The 20,037-nt window shown below is 46.5% G+C and overlaps 3 protein-coding genes across 5 annotated transcripts; 2 read left to right on the top strand and 1 right to left on the bottom strand.

Moving 5' to 3' along the window:
• Nucleotides 1-7,427: 7,427 nt before the first annotated feature.
• LOC136517833 (serine/arginine-rich splicing factor RS2Z33-like) lies at nucleotides 7,428-10,672 on the bottom strand. Of its 3 annotated transcripts, none has more exons than XM_066511478.1 (7): nucleotides 10,526-10,672; nucleotides 9,582-9,693; nucleotides 8,963-9,002; nucleotides 8,724-8,819; nucleotides 8,424-8,620; nucleotides 8,226-8,309; nucleotides 7,428-8,088 (listed from the first exon to the last, which is right to left on the bottom strand). In XM_066511478.1, the coding sequence occupies exons 2-7, from the start codon at nucleotides 9,686-9,688 to the stop codon at nucleotides 7,674-7,676; spliced, it is 939 nt and encodes a 312-aa protein (XP_066367575.1). In that variant the 5' UTR covers nucleotides 9,689-9,693; nucleotides 10,526-10,672; the 3' UTR covers nucleotides 7,428-7,673. The 3 variants fall into 3 exon arrangements, with proteins under 3 accessions (XP_066367575.1, XP_066367576.1, XP_066367577.1); XM_066511479.1 differs by having other exon boundaries at nucleotides 9,582-9,695; nucleotides 10,038-10,640; XM_066511480.1 differs by having other exon boundaries at nucleotides 10,456-10,639.
• Nucleotides 10,673-10,789: 117 nt separating this feature from the next.
• Nucleotides 10,790-14,655, top strand: LOC136517832 (serine/arginine-rich splicing factor RS2Z32-like). Its single transcript, XM_066511477.1, has 7 exons — nucleotides 10,790-10,943; nucleotides 12,170-12,281; nucleotides 13,037-13,076; nucleotides 13,216-13,311; nucleotides 13,442-13,638; nucleotides 13,760-13,861; nucleotides 13,984-14,655. The coding sequence occupies exons 2-7, from the start codon at nucleotides 12,175-12,177 to the stop codon at nucleotides 14,420-14,422; spliced, it is 981 nt and encodes a 326-aa protein (XP_066367574.1). The 5' UTR covers nucleotides 10,790-10,943; nucleotides 12,170-12,174; the 3' UTR covers nucleotides 14,423-14,655.
• Nucleotides 14,656-15,491: 836 nt separating this feature from the next.
• Nucleotides 15,492-18,143, top strand: LOC136516483 (ABC transporter G family member 16-like). The gene has a single exon (XM_066509890.1). It carries the CDS (start codon nucleotides 15,765-15,767, stop codon nucleotides 17,907-17,909), a length of 2,145 nt encoding a protein of 714 aa, XP_066365987.1. The 5' UTR covers nucleotides 15,492-15,764; the 3' UTR covers nucleotides 17,910-18,143.
• Nucleotides 18,144-20,037: the final 1,894 nt, after the last annotated feature.

Raw genomic sequence — 20,037 nt, 5'->3', positions numbered from 1 at the left:
TAATAATGTACCAAGTTATCCGTGGCTTATCCTGGTTAAAGATGGCAATAGTGAATTTCTCGTCGGAAGTTTGGCCATTTTATGATGAAGCTACTACGGATACAACAAGAAAGATTTGCCCTATCCAAATGACATGCATGTACTATATTGTACATTCCATATGCCATAGAAATTGGTTCTCAATGCAAAAATGTATATCTGAATATATAAATCTCAGTCATGTTCCAGTGATGTCATATTCAAGCACTATGGTGATGGCTAAAACTTTAGTTGAGCATTACAACTTTCACGAGAAGTGATTGACTTATTCCAACTTTGAAAATTACAAGGAAGTTTGAAACAAGACTATATCTTGTTCATTGAATTGATTGCGTCGTAAATTGCCTTTGACTATTTAGAATCTTTGATTGAATGCATATGTTGATTGACAATGGATATTATTAAAAAATTCTAGAATGGGCATGAAACTTGGAGCTATTTCAAAATACATAATTTTGTAGTGTGCTATAAGAGCTATTACTGCTGACATATCTTTGAGGCAAGGGGTTTCTATTATTACTAGCTTTGGGGGGAGGTTGGAGGCTCACATGGGGGAGGGAGGTGCGGTGACGCTTAGGTGCCGACCCGGGTGGAAGGAATCTTTGCGCTGACCCCCTCTCCTGCTCCCCCACGTTGATGAAAAAAATAATTATGGCAGCAGGCGGCCCGCCTAGGAGATGTATGCCCCATCATCATCACAGTTGCATGCATAAGTGGTTTAAAAACTTTAAAAAGTTATAACTACCAAAATATGCATCTAAATTAAATTTTGATTACGCCGCTATGTTTCTTACAATAAATCCTTCAAATCAAGATCCCACTTAGATATATTTAGAAAAAATTACATATATACTAAAGAATATCATAAAACATCGTCCACATTTTTAATCGTGAGCTATCAATTTTAGCGTGAGGTTATCCTGGGTGCTATTGGCGCTATAGCGAACGTTATAGCGGCGCTATGGCTCCGCTATAGCGGCAGCTAAATGCAGTAGCGTTAACTGACTGCTCACGCTATAGCGACGCTATTTGCACGCTATAACGCGCTATTTGTTTACAATTCTAGAAAACATAAAAATCTGTCAATCACTCAATGTCTCAATCTGATAACTCATAACTCATAAGTCATAAGTGATAACTGATAACATCCACCGTAATAATCATAAGAGTAAAGTAGCAGATAGCCAAACAGACAACATAACCACATGAGGTTCATACATGCAAAGCCAAACAATCATAAAGGGATTAAACTTTAAAGTTTAAATGCATAAAGTCATAAACTCATGAAGTACACACTTTGCATTCCACGTCCACAGCACAGGCAGAGCAATTTTGGGACATCCAGCAATAGCGGCTGGTTAGCGGCGCTATGGCGCTAAACGCACTTAGCGACGCTTTAGCGTGCAATAGCGGCAATAGCGCGCATAGCGCAAAAATGAGCAATTGCGTCGCGCCAGTTCCTGTGGGCCGCTATAGCGCCGCTATAGCGTCGAAATAGCGCGCTATTTTTTTCGTGGAACATCGTAGAACCTCACATTAACACTACACGAACATCACAAAAATAGCATAGAACATCATATGTATAAACTAAGTGAACATTATATATATATATATATCATAAAATGTAAAAAAATAAAAAAATAAAAAATATCCTAGAACATCAGCATATACTATTAAACATCACAAATACATCGTAGAACATCACATTAACACTACACGAACATCACATAACATAGAACATCATATGTATACTACTTAAACATCACAAAATATCAAGAAATATAAAATAAATTAATAAAATTAGCGAAGTAATTAATTAGAGTCAAATAAAAAGAAGAAAAAATATCACCGAACATCACAAAATATATCCTAGAACATCAATATATATGCTTACTGAACATCACAAAATACATTGTATACCATCACCTTTCTGCTCATGGATATCAAAAAATACATCATAAAACATTACACATATACTACACAAACATCGCGTGTACCTGTAAATAAAAAAGTGAAACATAAAATTATAAATAGAAAAAAATAAAAGGAAAATAAATGAATGAAAGAAAAGAAAAAAAAGAAAAGGAAAACATATAATAAAAATGAAGATAGAAAAAGGAAACAAAAAGAATAATAAAAGACCACCAAGAAAGAAAAAAAGAAAAAAGAAAGGAAAGGAAAAAAGAAATAGAAGAAAAGAAAAAGAATAAAAGATGAAAATAAAGAAAAATAAAAAAGAATAAAATATGACAACAATAATAGAACAAAACAAAAAATAAAAGAGAAAACAAAAAGGAAAAAGAAATAGCAGAAAGGAAACAAAAAGAAAAAGGAAACAATAAATAGAAAAAAAATTGACTTACCTGGACCGACTGGGCTAAAACAAGCGTGGGGCGCCGATCTGCTCGTACGTACGAGCACGAAGGGGGTCGGCGCGAGGATCGCATCCGACTAGTCGGTTTCTGAGGAGGTGCAAGGGTGGGGCAGTAAGCTGGCAAAACTACCTTTGACTAGTAAGCGAGCTGGATATCAAAACTTGAATACTATAATTATTCATTTTTCATAAAGACCTATATAATGATGTTGCGAGTGTCATTTTTTGGGTAGTAGTTAAATACATGTTCATACTTACATTATCATGACCTTATTTTTTCCGTTGCAATGCATGTGAATTTACCTAGTAATTATATACAAGCATCGATCGAGAGTTTACAATTAAGCCTAGGAAAATACTTGTTATTTTTTAATAACTGCCTCTCTACTCTTAGTCTTGTGCGACCACCTTGTGGCCATCGAGCAGCTCCCAACAACCACCTTCTAGCCTTGAGTAGCTTCTTGGCGATGATTGAGGCCAAGTGGCCGATTGAGCAACTCCCGACGACCGTCTTCTGGACATTGAGCAGATCCTTGGCTACGATGGATGACCAGCATGCGATTGATCAGCTTCCTGGCAAAGGAATAGTGATGGTGCTAGGGTTGGATTGAGCAGCTCCTTGGCAAGGAGCCACTACGATGCTAGGGTTTGGAGTGACTAGCAGAGGAGGGTGGAATGGATGCATGACGGTAGGCTTTTTTATTTTTAGAGCTCAACAATTAGGATTCGTTAATGGAGTAGGCCGTGGTAACTGTTCTCTTTGTAAGGCACAAAAGCTATCGCAGTGGATGACCGAATGTCCTTTCTGTTTGGAAACACAAATTTGGAAGCAAGAAGAAAAGCCTGCAAAAAGGATGCACTCCGTGCCTACTTCTTAGAAACACGAAGAAAAGCAAAAATTTTAGCTCCGACTCATCCTCCCTTTTTCATCAAAAAATTGGTCTACTTCAATATCTCAAAATAAATAACTCAATTGGCCACCAAAATATTTCCTAGGAAACACACAAGAACACATAGCAATATCCGTTGCTAGCCGCTTCATCTCTTATGCCAACATATATATTTCTTGTAGGGTTGCAACACTTCCTTGTAGACATGCATACTTTTCTTCTATTTTAGATTGCAACAGCCAAGAATTGTGAGCTCTTCATGCCATTTATGAGTTCTTTAGGCATTTTAGTTTGCAATAGCCAAGAATGGATAGCTTCTCATGGCATTTGTATGAGTTTTTTTTATGCAATTTTATTTTGCAATAGCCAAACATCGTGTGCCCCTCATGCCATTTGTACGAGTGGTACTGCTACCACTGCTTTAGTATATGATGTTGAAAACAGTACCACTGCTAGCATGCTACCGAGCATTCACTACCCCATCTGGACATCATTGTCGGCTTAAAAACCCATTTCACTGTCGGATTTTGAACCGACAGTGGCATACCGGTAGTGATGGGGGTTGACATCACTACCGGTCCTTAAAAACCGACACTGATCTACAGGAAACAGTGTCGGTTCCTGGCTCCGTCCGGCAGTGTCCAGTTGAACAACATTGTCGGGTTGTAGTGTCAACCGACAGTGACGGTTGCTTTAAGAGTGTCGGTTCTTGGCTCAGGGCAGCAGTGTTGAGCAAGCCTACACTGTCGGTTCATGGATCAAACTGACAGTATTGTAGTAAATATCAGTGTTAGTTCATGGATCAAACCGGCAGTGTTCTTATAACTATCAGTGTCGGTTTATGGTTCAAGCCGGCAGTGTTGAGTAAGGCAACACTGTCGGTTTGCTTCTAACCGGCAGTGATGGTTACGACAACACTGTCAGTTTGTTGCTAACCGATGGTGATGGCCCGTTCGTATTTTATTGTTTTATAATTTATTTTAATTTATATTTTTTCGTGGAATCGGGTAATGTTACGATTATAATTCAAATGTTCTTATCCACGTCTCAATCTCTCAAAATAAAAAAGAAATGTTATTGGACTTCACACATGCTTCTCGGACTTCCTACAATAATCTGGCGAGCCGCTCTAGGCCATACTGGTTCTTGTACTTCACGGATTGTGCAATGGAAAATACTCCATCTTTTTCCAATACCTCGGCTAAGATGAATTTTGCCAGCTTCGATTGTAGTGCGACGATCTCCATGGCTAGAAGCCTTTCGTGCTTAAATTTCTTGCGCTGTCGTTCAAAAAAGATGATATCCAAAGAGGAATAGTAAATCATTTTGTTAAATTATTAACAAACATAAATGGAATGGAGATTATACACACCAACTTATCGGCTTCTTCTGATTTCCCGCCGATGTAGCGAAGCATTGCCCACATTACATAAAACATGCATTCATTGTTTCCCGTCGGCTGTGATAGGTACTTCCCCTCCATTTCGACAACCTTGAATGGGACCGGCATCCCACCGATATGTCTTCTTCGGATACTGAGCAACATTAAAAGGAGAAACATTAGAAAGCGGTATGTGTGATTAGAAAATGATAGTTATTAGGATCGCTTACTAATTCAGCACTGCCACCAGTGCATCCAGATGATGAAATAGTTTTTTCTTCGAGTCCCACACCTCGAGCAGATTTTTGGCAAGATTAACACAAATGAAGACGAAATGGTTGCTGCAATCATAGAATCCTAATTATCAAATAATCTTAACGAAAAAAGAAGCATAAAATTAAAAGCCGAGAACACGTACTCGCAGTTCTAAGCTAGAAGTATGTGGGTTTTCTTTAAGCTGCCTTTCTTTAAGCTCGTTCATACGGGGCATTGTCTCTTTGATATGGACCCTAGAGGAGAAACCTCTGCGTGTGTCGTTCTCGTGTTAGCCCTGGTAGCGGCATTTATAGAGAACCATGTGTGCGCAGATAAGTGTTCCCTTCGGTTGGAACTGTCTGGGAAGACGATAGAGTCTGAGTCCTGTGTGTGCGTGGCAGGGGATAGGAAGGGAGAAGACCGGGTTAGCCTGGTTCTGAAGCGAGCTAGTGATGCATACGGTATGTACTGAGTAGGACTGACACAAGCATAGTCACACGATAGGTTGAAACAGTATATATATATATATAGTATATTCAATAGCCAGCTACAAAATAAGTTATTCCACCTCCATTTATGATAATTTTATATACTAATTTACGATAATGTCAATACATATTTCCGATAGTTGAGTTACTATAACACATGGGAATATTTACCATAACGTTATAGTAAACCACTTAGTAAGGAGTTACTATAATCTCGTAAATTAACATAGTAATTATCGTAACTCAAAGTAGCTACAGAATAAGTTATTTTTGTAGCCAGCTACAGGGTAGTAGCTCTCTCTCTCTCTCTCTCTCTCTCTCTCTCTATATATATATATATATATATATATATATATATATATATATATATATATATATATATATATATATATATATATATATATATATATATATCATGTAGGTTTGCAACACTTCGGTGTAGTCATGCATACTTTTCTTCTATTTTAGTTTGCAATAGCCAAGAATCGTAAGCTCTTCATTTTTTTTTGAGAATCATGCCATTTCTGTGTTCTTGAGGCATTTTAGTTTGCAATAGCCAAGAATGGATAGCTCTTCGTGCCATTTCTATGAGTTTTTTCTGCTATTTTTGCTTGCAATCGCCAAAAACCGTGGGCTCTTTGTGCCATTTCTACGAGTGGCACTACTACCACTGCTTCAGTATACGATGTTGAAAGCAGTACCACTGGCCCACTGCTAGTATGCTACCGAGCACTAAGCACATTCGAACGGATTCACCACGCGCGGACACGCCACATCGTCATAGATCATATAAATCCCAATAATTCGGACCAGGGAGCCTTTTTACAACAAATATTTAGGTCTAATATGACGTGGAGTATATATTTCGGATAAACAGTTACACACATCAAGCACCTTTAGCTTGACGGCCTTCGGGGCTGGGCATGCGCCCGATCGGGGTGCCTTGAACATCTGCCTTGAAATGGATTGTGAAGGTGGATCCTTTTACCCATTAGCAGATCTCTACTTCTGTTCTCATAAACCGCAGTCGCCCCTATAATTCGGTACAAGAATTATCGGGCATAGGAAGAAAGGAACGTGCCAAGTTATTCGTGGCTTATATTCTCGTTAGAGATGGCAATAGTGAATTCCCTGGCCGGAAGTTTGTCCACTTCGAAACTGTGCCTGCAATAGGGCGGGGACGCACGCCGAATGCACCGTGACTGCTTTGTTTACTTTTGGGCATACTACTTGTAGTGGTAATAGTTGTAGTAGTGGGCTTACGTTCGGCCTGTGTAGGAGATTGGCTCAGGTCAGATTCCTCCAAAACGATGTATGGAATTTGTTGCAACCACAAAAGCCCTTTGCCAGCTCAAATGCATGCAGTGATTGTGTGTCCACTCCAGGAGTAACACAAGAAATGGTACGTGTTTGAATCCAGTCGAAAATTATAGGTACAACGGAGATATACCTGGGGTGGGGGGATCCTGGTTCGACGACCATAACTGCTACAGTGCTACGACTCTTTGAGAAAAAGACGGCTTCGGCTGAGATTCTACAGGTAAGGCCCAGTTTAGATGCAATTTTTTTTTTGCAAAATGCAATTGTAGCGCTTTTCGTTATTATTTGGTAATTAGTGTTCAATCATAGTCTAATTATGCTTAAAAGATTCGTCTCGTTGATTTCGTCTAAACTGTATAATTAATTTTATTTTTTTTTTATATTTAATGCTTCATGCATGCGTCTAAAGATTCGATGTGACAGAAAATCTTGAAAAATTTGGCAAAATGAAGTGGAACTAAACAGGGCCTAACTTCTTCAACCTTCACCACCATATCAGTTATTGAGTTATCCTTGCAAGTGACAATCTGCACCCTCTCAAGTTAAAGATTCATGCAAACAGAAGTCGAGTAATCCTCGTGAGGAGAAAACCGTTCAGGCAATCACTGAAATATAAATTGGAGATTTGCACTTGCATCCTTGAGTTTAAAACCATGCATTCCAAGATACTTTGAGAAACATTGCAGCTTACCAAGCAGGCAAACTCACTCAAGATACTTGGCAGTTCAATATTCAGATTTGGCAGGCTAAATAGTTCAAATATCACCATATAACAAACCAGGCATAGCCCTAGGGCAACAAATTCTTACACAAGTTTCTAGCTCAAAAGGCATAATAAGTCTTAGAAATGAGCAAATACAGTTTGCTGTCTCAGACTGAAACCGAATCGGCACACTGCGTCCCAAATTAGTTGGGAGCTTTTCAGTTCAGGGGGACCGACTTCCTCCTGGTGAGCCACGGCGCTCATCATCGCCGTTGTTGCCCTTGGGACTTGGGCTACGGTCATCCCTAGGGCTCGGGCTGCGCCCATTGGCCGCAGGGCTACGGTAGCCGTCAGATGGGCTCCTACTCCTCTTGCTGTTCTCCCTGGTCCCAGGGCTGTCTTCACGGTCTGAGCCGTTGCGTGCACCATTATCCTTTGGTGGTGGGCTCACATCATCCCTTGCGCTGGGGCTCCTTGGGCTCCTGCTGCCATCAGGTGTGCGGCTGCGCTCCTTTTCCTTTGCAGGAGAGACAGAACGCCTAGGGCTTGCGCTCCTGCTGTAGCTAAGACTCCTTGATCTCCTCTCGTCACGGTCACGGCGTCCACCCCTCGGAGATCCAGATGGGGACCTGGATCGGCTGATTGTAATAGAAGGATTGTTAACACAAGCTGGTTTACAATCAGAAATGAAAGATAAAAAAGAATAAAAAACAACTAACACAATCGAAAAAGCCTATAGAGAAATAACACGAGGGGTTTCCTTTCCTGAGCATACCTATAGCTCCGGCTTCTGCTGTAGCTCTGGCTGCGGCCCCGTCCACGGCGTGGGGATGGAGACCGTGAATGGCTTCTCTCACGCCTAAACATATTTATCAAGCAAATGCTTAGTAAAAACATTCAATGTTACGCTAAAATGTGATTAAGTGCCATATGGCAGCGGAATGTAGCTGAATAGGCTTATATCAATAAACACCTGAGATTCCTTGGACTGTTCTGGCAATTTCTTTCTATATGGCCCCTTTCGCCACAGCGGTAACATTTGTTCTTCCAGTCACCAGCCTTGCAGTCCCTTGCCCAGTGACCATCAATTCCACAGTTAAAACAACGACCTGTTCCTGGTGGAGGCCCTTTTCCCATATATTCTCGTGAACCACCAGAACCACGAGGAACCTGCAAACACGAGTTATTTTGGAAAATCATAAGTTCAATATCCATATGCTCGTTTCAGCGGAAGCTTGATAAACAGAGAGATTTTGATAGGACACCAACTTACCCCCTTAGCAAATTCAACAATAATGCGGCTTCCATCAACTTCCCTGCCATCTAGGTTGTACTGCGCATCATCAGCATCTTGGGGGTCGCTGAATTCCTGTTTTGCAATTAACCAAGGGACAAAATAAAGAATACAAAATGTAAAATAAATGTGTTTTCTCAATTTCCATAATATGAGTACGCTAACATTAAAATGCTAACAGTTGCAGAATTGAACTAAGGGTAGTAAAGAACACATACAATGAATGCATAGTCGCGCTTCAACTCCACTTCACGTATTCTGCGCAAATGGTTTCCACAAACAGTAAGCTGACATGAGTCAAGTACTCAAATGCATCACCAACTTGCAACTTCATCTACAACAGTCAATAAGATTACACCAAGGGCGCCCTTCACCAAAGTCCTCCACAAATTTTGGAACAATGGCCACCAATTCCACCAAGGGCACCCTTCCACCACAGACCTCCATGGTTGTGTAAAAAACCGACAACCTTCAACAAGATCATTCAAGTCAAAAAGGCCCGGAGGTCAAACATCTATGTTGTGCTTAGTGATGAACAGAGCATACACCAAGAAAAAAAGAATTGTATGGCCCCACCCACAAAAACTTCAGAATGACTTCAGGCATCACAAAACCCAACACCTTCATAAACCACCTATTAAGAACAAAATAGGAAGGACCCTAGCTTTGCTAGTGTATTTTAGCTGGATTGATATGTAGCTGTGTACAATAAAATTTAACCACACAGAGTTAGCATGACCTGCTCGTGATATGCACTAGCGCAGAACTGGTGTCTGACCCTCATAACAAGAAGTAGCACTGAGCTTCAGAGCAACTCTCCGCGCAGGGGGTTCTTACCTTCCATATTTGCTGAAAAGATATTCTAGGTCTCGGGATCGGGTGCGGGGAGCCAATCTTCCAACATACAAGCGTGTATTCCCATAGCGGTCATCATAGCGAGGCATATCTCCTGAACAAATGAGAAGCTTCCATCAGTATATTTTATAACGAAAAAAAGTAAAAAATCTGGCTTAAGTACACACAATATGATTGAACCCTGTAGTTAAGAGACAGTAAATAGAGTACAAACATATATCTGAACCCTCCAATTAATCCGACAAGCCAACTAGTAGAAAATCGAACCGAGGCTCAATCTACACAACTAACAACTATATGGCAGTCCGCAGTTGGAACATCACAGCAGTTGCAGCATCTAACATCGCAAGCTGTAATAAGAAACTGAAGCCACCTCGCACCATATATCAAGGGAAGTTAGCTAAGACACTAAGTAGAAATCAGGAGCCACCATTTACTCATCAAGCTGTAAAGACCCCTATCGCTGAGGACGTGAGGTAGTAAATGAATCTGAGATCCGCGCGAAATCGTCCCACAGCAAAACCCTAAGCAACACGCCGGACAGGCAAATCATAGCTCCGCAGCAAAGAAGCTGGAACCTGTCGCCCGGAAATTACCACAGACGGCCAGCACGGAGCGGGAATTTACAAATTCCTCAAAACAACGAAGGGGCGCCCAGGAAATCGGATATTCCAGCACGCAGCAAATCCAACTCCAACGTAAAATAGAAGGCAAAATAAATCCGCCGCAAACAAGACGAGACGATTCAAAAAAAGATGGATTCCAGGGCTCGCTACAGAGCGGAGATCCAGCGGAACACGAAGAGCAAGCGGCCGAAGCAAGCCACGGGGTCCTCGCCAGCAAAAAAGAAACTAACCAACGGGAAGACGGCGGGGGAAACTAGCACAACTTGAGGAGAAAGAGGGCGGCGGAGGTGCACGATGTACCTGGATCTTGATCGAGGTAGGCGCTTCCGGTTCCTGCGGCGGCGGCGCGGAGGGGAGGGATTTTGGGGAGAGGGCGTGCGAGGAGCGGGGTGATATGGTTGGTCTGGTCTGACTCCAGCTCGCTACTCGCCTCGTGGCTGGTGCTGACTAGGCCCGGCCCAGGCCCAGGCCCAGGCCTTCCGTTCCGGCCCGTCGGCCGAAACGCGGAGCAGGCCCATCAGCCGTTCCAGCTCGCCCCGGCCCTGCACGACAAGAGGAGGAGGATTCCACGTTTCCAGCTCCACCGCCTCCGGCTTCAGTTTCCCCGAGGCTCTTGTAGAATTCAGATCCCTCCCACCACATCCGTTCCCTCCCCTAGTCCCCTCCCTCCTCACGCGCGCCGCCGGCTCTCCAGCGCGCCGTCTCCGCCCAGATCCAGGTACCCCCATCCTCCCGCCGCCCCCTCCTCTCTCGTCTCCCGCCGCCGAGCGTGCGCCGTACCGCTCGCTCTCCACGGCGGGTCGCGTCTTTCTCCGCGTCCCGCGGGGCCGCGAATCGGGAGTTCGGGACGTTCGTTCAATTCTGGCTTGCTGCGCTGCGCGGCGGCGGTCACGTGCCCGTCGTTGTTTGTATTCCAGAAGCGATTCTAGGGTCCAGATGAACCCCCTGGCACCCCGCGTGCAGTTTGACGCGGGTATTTGTGACTTGAGCCTTTGGCTCGCCCGATCTACAGTCGCTAGGGTTTTCGAGGGTCGCTTAGGGTTTTGTTGGGGGATTAGGCTGTTCTAGGTCGGGTGAGGTGGAGGGTATCTAGTGAGAATTTTAGTTTCTGTCACCTCGAATTGAACACTGTCTCGCTGTATTACCTTTGGGGGATTAGGGACAGCAACGGAGATAGCCTTGCAATGAAACCACGAGGCTTTAGACATTATTTTGATGAAGGGCTAGTACAGCTGAGCCCAAATCTATACGCTACTGTTCACACAGACCTATATGCTATTGTTCACACAGAAATTCCTGTATGGTTGCTCTCATAATTGATGAGCACGAATCAACAATGACCGTGGATGGGGCCATACAAGTTGCAATTTCTGCTGCCCTCTTTGTTGATAGTCTCTTGCTCAGGGTTTTGTTGCAGGACTAGACTGTTTCGGTCGAGTAAGGTCGGGGAATTCTATTGATTTTTTAGTTTCTGTTACCTTGAATTGCATAGTGTTGTGACTGTATTGCAGCTGGCAACTAGTGACAACTGCTTCTCGCAATGAAATAATGAGGCTTCAGACCTTTAGCGAAGGGCAAATACTGTTGAGCCCAATCCCTTGGGGATCAATTGTATCGGATGGCACTGTTCACATAGCAATTTATGTATAGTGGTTCTCGGGGGCTCCGTGTTGCAATTGCAGTCGCCAGCTTTGTCAATTTTCTCTTGTGATGTGAGGTTGCTATGGATATATGCGCTGTCATCAGAGACTTTACAAGGCGACAGTGGAAATCTTCTGGTCTAGCACCTACCATTCATATAGGGCTCTGATAGATTGTTTGTACTCCCACCACTCGTTATCGCTCTAATTCAATTCGGTGTAGTTGTGTTCTATCACTTTATTCATTAATATTCATTAATTTCTTGATGAAGCAACAACTGATAAGTATTTTTCCTGTTGACAGGAGATATGCCTCGCTATGATGACCGCTATGGAGGCACGCGCTTGTATGTTGGCAGATTGGCCCCTCGTACTCGTTCCCGCGATTTAGAATATCTGTTCGGCAGATATGGAAGGTAAGAACAGCACTATGCTCACTCAGAGATTGACAAGAGTATCCAGAAGTATAAGAATGTTGCAATGCTTTACTTCTGTCCAAAAAATGTGATAATTTGTTATAATGGTAAACACAAGCTTTGTGCTATGAACCTATAGTTTGTCATGGGAAATCGAGTCAGGATACTTGATTTCTGTGAAACATTTGGGCTGTCGTTATGTCTGGTCTGTAGAATGTACTACTGAGGGTGTTCTGCTCTTTTAATAAGTAGTTGATAATCAGGTGTCAGGTAAAGTGATATAAGCTACTTGTTAAATTTGCTATCAGTTGGTAAACAGTGATTGTTCTGAACTGGTGGAGGTGAAAACCATCTGATAAACAAGAGAGCCTAGTAAGCTAGGAGCCCCTTATTACCCTTTTCATAGGCATTTTTAGCAAGTGCTGGGTTCAGTGATACTATTGAGTCTCTTCAGGTTACTTGCGGTTGAGTCTCTCTCCAAACCATTGTCTTTGGTAGTTTCTGTTACTTACATAATCTAGAAGTTTGCCCCCTCAGAAATTGTGTGTTTGACTTGAATGATCTTGTTGAAGGTTTTCCGATTTTTACCGGGAGGTCTTTGGTGGAAGGGTGCCCTTGGTGGACTTGGTGACCATTTGGTGAAGGGTGCCCTTGGTGTAAATGTTATTGACTGTTTTAGTGGAAGTTCCAAGTTGGTGATGCATTTGAGTACTTGACTCATGACGGCTTACTGTTTGTGGCAACCCTTTGCGCAGAATACGAGAAGTGGAGTTGAAGCGCGACTATGCATTTATTGTGCGTTAATTTTACCTACCTCAGTTTAATTCAGTAGCTATTTATAATTTCTGTGTTAGCATACTTGTTATTGTGTGGAAAATATATTTTTTATATACATGGTTTTGTCTGTTTTGCTCTGTTCCAAATTACTATACAGGAGTTCAGTGATCATCGTGATGCTGATGAGGCTCGATACCAACTAGATGGCAGGGATGTTGATGGGAGTCGCATTGTTGTTGAGTTTGCCAAAGGGGTAAGTTGCCTCTTCAATTCTGAATGAACTGATTATAGTTCTTATCTTCCCCTTTTTTTATCACTCAAATTATCATTTGTATTTTGATATTGGACTTGCTTACAATCTTGTTTATAACTTGTGCTTGCAGGTCCCAGGTGGGCCAGGTGGTTCACGTGAATATATGGGAAGAGGCCCTCCACCAGGTACAGGTCGCTGTTTCAACTGTGGAATTGATGGCCATTGGGCAAGAGACTGTAAGGCTGGTGACTGGAAAAACAAATGCTACCGTTGTGGAGAAAGAGGGCATATAGAAAGAAATTGCCAGAACAGTCCTAGGAGTGTCAGGTGCTTATACAGATAATATTCTTGTCCTCCAGTCTAATGCTATCTAACATAAATTGTTGAACCGTAGCCTTTCTTTAACGTTATTACTTGAAAATGATCTTGATGAATATGTATATTTCAGGCGTGAAAGAAGTTACTCACGGTCCCCATCTCCACGCCGTGGAAGGGGTCGCAGTCCAAGCTATAGCAGGAGCAGGAGCAGGAGCAGGAGCCAGAGCTATAGGTATCATGTTTTTTCCTTGAGCAATTGAGCTGTTTGTTTGTATTGGTTGTTTTTTAGTGTTTCTCTGGTACCTGGTTTTTGTTATATGGCTTGTTTTAATATTCCCTTTTTATTATCCTCAGCCGATCGAGATCCCTGTCTGGATCTCCTAGGGGAGGTCGCCGGGACTGTGAAGATAGGAGATCAAGGAGCCTTAGCTACAGCAGGAGCCCCATGCGATCTGCCTCGCCACCTCCAAAGGAAAAGGAGCGCAGCCCCACACCTGTTGGAAGCAGGAGTCCAAGGAGTCGCAGCCCCCAGGATCAGGTGATGAGCCCACCGCCAAAGGATAATGACGAAGGCAATGGTTCAGACCGTGGCGACAGCCCCAAAGGGAGGGAAAACAGCAGGAGCAGGAGCCGCAGCCGCAGCCCTGCAGCTAATGGGCAGAGCCCGAGTCCTAGAGGTGACCGTAGCCCAAGCCCCAGGGCTGACCATAGCCCAAGCTCCAAGGGCAATGGTAACAACGACGATGATGCTGCTGCCCGCGGTGGTTCCCCAGCAGGAAGCAAGTCACCTTGAACGCTGCCCCTCCCCGTCTGTGGTGCTTCGTGATGCAATGGGCAGATTCTATCGTCAGCTATTTTTACTACCATATATCAAAGACATGATAGCCGCATCTTTTTCCTGTCTGAAACGTGGACTTATGTTGCTTGTTTTGAGCTAGCACTCTTAATTCTTCTCTTATGGATATGATATGATGCCTTCGGGCTGGCTTGCATCTGAATAAGTGAATGTTCGCATGTTGTGTGCCATGCTGATACTGCCTGATGAGTGCTGCAATGTTAGTGTCAGTCTTGTTGAGTCCTGAACAAAACAACTGAACAGAGTTGTTTTGTTACTGTTAGGCCATGCCTTCTTTTTTTCCCTGCTAGTTGGTGAGTGAGTGGTGATACAGGTGCACAGCAGAGTTGTTGCGCGACTTGTGCCTGCCGCTTGGCCGAGTCTTTCTCGTCCTTACCGCGAACGGTTAAGCTATGCAGTTGTCACAGCACGGTTCAGAGGCCGTGATCGTCCTGGATGATGAAGCTGTTCTTGCTGCTCACATGGACTTGGTGGGCTAGCGGTGACAGGTACAACGACCGGTTCGTTCTTTTTACAACGGGAAGCACTGTTAGCTGATCTGTTGTGAGAGAAAAATACTATTCGTTGACTGAAAAAGTACGACTTATAAGCTAAGCGAACGGGGCGATGGTTTCCCACCCACCACCCTAGTACACTATAGCGCACACTCGCCGGTGAAGTAAGCATTTTTGTAGCGTTCTTTTTTTTTGTGAAAAGAGAAAAAAAAGAAATGCTCTTTGCTATACTTCGGTAGTGCATGTACCGAGTACTATACCGTATTTGAAGGAACCGTGCCAAAGAGGTTCTGGATACAAAGTTGGTGCTAGTATTTAGGCTATCCATTAACAAGAAAACACTGTGGGAGATAGACCAAGGAGAGCAAATTGACATCTTATCTCATCGGTCCATATGGCTGATACATGATTTTCGTAACTGCATTCTATTTCCGGCTGTTTTGTACAAGTTTGGCTGCCAAACTCAAATTCCCATCCCAAACAACCTACCATATTCCGACTGGTACGCCCCGTACGAGACCGAGCCGACCTCCCAGGAGCAGAGCGCCCAACTCCGACTCGCCCTGCCGCCCACCCCGCGCGTGCTCCCGCTCCACTCCTGGCCTGGCCTTCCTATAAGTAAACGTGCCCACGCCACGCTCTCCAATCCAAGCCCAACCGCCCGCCTTTGCCCGCCCAACGAGCGCCGCAGCCGACCGGGACCCGACCGAGGTCTCCGCAGCGACACGCCACCACCAGAGCGCGCCAAGCTCGTGCACACACAACCAACCGCCTGACGCTCGCGGATGGCCACCTCGGGCCACGCCGCCGTGGTGGTCGACATCGACGAGCCATCCTCCTGCGGCGGCGAGTCGGCGGCGGCCGCGCGGCAGCTCCAGCCGGTGCTCCCGCCGGTGCCGTACGTGCTGCGCTTCACCGACCTCTCCTACAGCGTCAAGAAGCGCGGCGGCGGGCTGATGGGCTGCCTGCCGTCGCGCCGGCCCAGCAACCGCCTGGCGTCCTTGGACGCGCCCGCGGCGTCGTCCGACACCACCACCACCGGCAACACGAAGACTCTCCTTGACGGCATCTCCGGGGAGGCGCGGGAGGGGGAGCTGTTCGCCGTCATGGGCGCGAGCGGGTCCGGCAAGTCGACGCTGGTCGACGCCCTCGCGGGGCGGATCGCGCGCGACAGCCTCCACGGCGGCGGGGCCACGCTGAACGGCGAACCCCTCCACGGGCGGCGCCTCCGCGCCATCTCCGCGTACATGATGCAGGACGACCTGATGTACCCGATGCTGACGGTGCGCGAGACGCTGCTGTTCGCCGCCGAGTTCCGCCTGCCCCGGGCGCTGTCGGCCGACCGGAAGCGCGCGCGCGTCGACGCGCTCGTGGACCAGCTCGGGCTCGCCCGCGCCGCTGACACCATCATCGGCGACGAGGGGCACCGCGGGGTGTCGGGAGGGGAGCGCCGGCGCGTGTCGATTGGGACAGATATCATCCATGACCCCATCGTCCTGTTCCTCGACGAGCCCACGTCTGGGCTGGACTCGGCTAGCGCGTTCATGGTGGTGCAGGTGCTCCGCCGCATCGCGCAGAGTGGGAGTGTTGTTATCATGACCATCCACCAGCCTAGCGCGCGTATCCTTGGTATACTTGACAGGCTCCTCCTGCTCTCGCGTGGACGCACCGTGTACGCCGGCACGCCGGCGGGGCTCAAGCCGTTCTTCGCGGAGTTTGGTGCGCCGATCCCGGACAACGAGAACCCCGCCGAGTTCGCGCTCGACACCATCCGTGAGTACGAGCGCAGCCCCGACGGCGCCGCCCCGCTCGCCGACTTCAACGTCAAGTGGCAGCACCAGCACGGCAGCGGCGCGTCGTCCGCTGCCGTGGACAAGGACAGCAAGCTGATGCCGCTGGAGCTGGCCATCGCCGAGAGCGTGTCCCGCGGGAAGCTGGTGGCCGGGAGCGGCGGGACGGGTGGCGGGAGCGCGGTGACGGTGCCGACGTTCGCCAACCCGCCGTGGACGGAGGTGTGGGTGCTCATCAAGCGCTCCTTCACCAACACGGGGCGGATGCCGGAGCTCTTCGTGATGCGGCTCGGCACCATCATGGTGACGGGCTTCATCCTGGCCACCATCTTCTGGCGTCTCGACGACACTCCCAAGGGCGTGCAGGAGCGGCTGGGGTTCTTCGCCATGGGCATGTCCACCATGTTCTACGTGTGCGCCGACGCGCTCCCGGTCTTCGTGCAGGAGCGCCACATCTACCTGCGCGAGACCGCGCACAACGCCTACCGCCGCATCTCCTACGTGCTGGCCAACGCCGTGGTCGCGTTCCCGCCTCTGGTGTTCCTGTCGCTGGCGTTCGCGGTCACCACGTTCTGGGCGGTGGGGCTGGCCGGGGGCGCCTCGTCGTTCCTCTTCTTCGTGCTCGTCATCCTCGCCTCCTTCTGGGCGGGTAGTGGCTTCGTCACCTTCCTCTCAGCGGTGGTGCCGCACGTCATGCTGGGGTACACGGTGGTCGTCGCCATCCTCGCCTACTTCCTCCTCTTCTCGGGCTTCTTCATCAACCGCGACAGGATCCCGGACTACTGGATCTGGTTCCACTACCTGTCGCTGGTGAAGTACCCGTACCAGGCGGTGCTGCAGAACGAGTTCAGCGACGCCTCCCGCTGCTTCTCGCGCGGCGTCGAGATGTTCGACGGCACGCCGATCGGGCACATGACGGAGGCCGTCAAGCTCAAGGTGCTGGAGGCCATCAGCAAGACGCTGGGGACCAACATGACGGCCACCACCTGCGTCACCACCGGCGCCGACGTGCTGGCGTCGCAGGCCGTCACGGATATTGGGAAATGGAAGTGCCTGCTGGTGACCGTGGCGTGGGGCTTCTTCTTCAGGGCACTCTTCTACGTGGTCTTGCTCGTTGGGAGCAAGAATAAGAGAAAGTAGTAATAAATTAGTAGGTTGATGAAACTTATATAAATTCTGTGATACTGTGATGCAGTGATGATGAAGCAAATGTATAGCTCGAGAAGTAAACGTATTGTTTTTGTTTTTTTAAGAAATATATGTACACACTGTTTGTCATCTTTTTTTTTTCCCAAACATGTGCTTGCCTAATGAATCAATAGCGCTTGGTGTACAAAATTCTTGAAAGTTCCACAGCAGGGATTATCGAATTAATTACTATGTGGCGTGCATGACTGCACACATCGATGAATCTGTATGTTTGGGTGTGCACAGCAGCGGTGTTTTTAACATGCATGTATCATGTGTGTTTCAACATTCCCCAAATGTGTCTGGCATAGCAGCAAGCAGCGTGGCATTGTTCTTTAAATTAAGAAAATCAGCAGCAAACCTGCAAACGGTGGCAGCACTCATATAAATAGCATGATGAAGACCTCACGCTTCTTACCTGATGGAAACGGAATAGCATCTCAGTATGCATGTCTTTGCCTAATGCCTACTGTGGAGCTAGCGTTACCAACCCTATAAGATACATATACATGCTGGTAGGAGATGAAGCGGCTAGCTATTTGATATTGGAACATGTTTTCATGTGTTTTCTATGTCTGCACCTTTGCATTTCTGAGAAGGTTTTGGTGCCTAATTAAGTTATTTTCTTTGAGATATTGGAGTACACCAAATTCGATAAAAAGGAGAGCACGAGTTGGAGCTAAGATATTTTCTTTATTTTTTTGCGTTTCTAGAAATTAGGCAGGCATTGCATCTTGCTCTGCTTTATGTGCTCATACTTCATCTGGTTTAATTCCTCGTTGCTGGTTCGGGTAAAAAACAAAGATGCAAATAAGCCAGAGAAATTTTCGCAAGAATCCAACGCTGACTTCGATTGTGGACCAGATCAAGAAAGGAGTAAGAGGCTAGTGCCTTGCAAGTGCCAACATGTCTATGCTTTCATTCGTCAGAGTTTGAGTTTGCTCTCTCTCGACTTGATTTTTTTTTTGGCTTTTGGTTTGGCTATTTATAGTTGTGTGTGTACGTATGTCTCATACCACTACTCTAGCACACTCTTTTTTTTAAGGTCAACTACGGGGGGATCAAAGTGATTCCCACCTGATTTTCATTCCACGGATCCCAACAAGCCGGTGGGTGGAAGGGTGCAAAGCACCTAATACAGGGGGGTCGACCCTTGAAGGTCAAAGGAGTACATGAAAGAGGGAGAGAGAGGGATTACAACAACACTTGACAGAAACAACAACAACAACAACAACAACAACAACAAGGGTAATCCTAGACGCCAACCGATCGTCGATTTGTGCCACCATCGAAGAACATACTCGCCGGTTTCGCCATGGCCATTGTGCCCTGCACTACTCCTCGTAGTTACGCCGCTCCGCTGCCGCCCTCCATCTGAGGACCAACTAGCGGAATGGGGACTAAGAGTGGTGATGGGCATGCAAGCCCAAGATCACTGGACACAATGACCTCCCTTGAAACTGACGACAACACCTACAGTACTTCTAGGCCCACGTACCACCGTTCAACGCCGTCCATGGGGAGGAATCCTTGGAGGGGAATGGCAGCAACGGTGGAAACACCACCCGACATTAGATTTCATGGCACCATGAAGGAGAGCGTCGACGGAGCAGAGACGCCAGAGGAGGACACTCGTCAAAAAATCGGCGACGACCGACAGCCAGGGCCAGTCTCACCCAAGAGGGGAGCATGGAGCAGGGGAGGCACACACCAAGAAAGGAAAAGGGGGAGCAAGTAGAGCACAAGGACATGGCGGCGCATGGAGGGGTAGCAAGTGTGCTTGTGTTGATGCCTTCAAGAAGGGGAATGACATCCAAGGATGCCACCATCGACGATCGGAGCACCAGGCTCGAAAGGGCTTTCGCTCTGAGACCTGCTCAGCTGGTGCAGCAAGCTCGAAATGGCTTCCACGATGGCAGGAGCTGAGAACTTCAACGACGCCTCCAGCGAGGGATATGACGTTAAATGCACCATCGTCGCTGGCCTAGTATAACCATAAGGCAGGGTTTTCACGTAGTTTCCACACGCCTGCCAGCTTGCTGTCGGCGAGAACCTTCCGGCCAGCCAGGCACCCTCCTAC

Source organism: Miscanthus floridulus, chromosome 17 (genome assembly GCF_019320115.1).
Source record: "Miscanthus floridulus cultivar M001 chromosome 17, ASM1932011v1, whole genome shotgun sequence".
Taxonomy (NCBI): Eukaryota; Viridiplantae; Streptophyta; class Magnoliopsida; order Poales; family Poaceae; genus Miscanthus; species Miscanthus floridulus.
The sequence above is the reverse complement of the archived record's forward strand: the minus strand, read 5'-3'. Positions and strand labels throughout refer to the sequence as shown.

What these genes read in the sequence shown, in the direction of transcription:
- LOC136516483 (XM_066509890.1), top strand. Translation starts at nt 15,765, where the DNA reads ATGGCCACCTCGGGCCACGCCGCCGTGGTGGTCGACATCGACGAGCCA.
- LOC136517832 (XM_066511477.1), top strand. Translation starts at nt 12,175, where the DNA reads ATGCCTCGCTATGATGACCGCTATGGAGGCACGCGCTTGTATGTTGGC. An exon ending in TTGTTGAGTTTGCCAAAGGG is followed by an intron (nt 13,312 to 13,441) that starts GTAAGTTGCCTC and finishes TTGTGCTTGCAG; the next exon opens with GTCCCAGGTGGGCCAGGTGG. An exon ending in AACAGTCCTAGGAGTGTCAG is followed by an intron (nt 13,639 to 13,759) that starts GTGCTTATACAG and finishes TGTATATTTCAG; the next exon opens with GCGTGAAAGAAGTTACTCAC.
- LOC136517833 (XM_066511478.1), bottom strand. Translation starts at nt 9,688, where the DNA reads ATGCCTCGCTATGATGACCGCTATGGGAATACACGCTTGTATGTTGGA. An exon ending in TTGTTGAATTTGCTAAGGGG is followed by an intron (nt 8,621 to 8,723) that starts GTAAGTTGGTGT and finishes TCGTGTTTGCAG; the next exon opens with GTTCCTCGTGGTTCTGGTGG. An exon ending in AGCAGAAGCCGGAGCTATAG is followed by an intron (nt 8,089 to 8,225) that starts GTATGCTCAGGA and finishes TATTACAATCAG; the next exon opens with CCGATCCAGGTCCCCATCTG.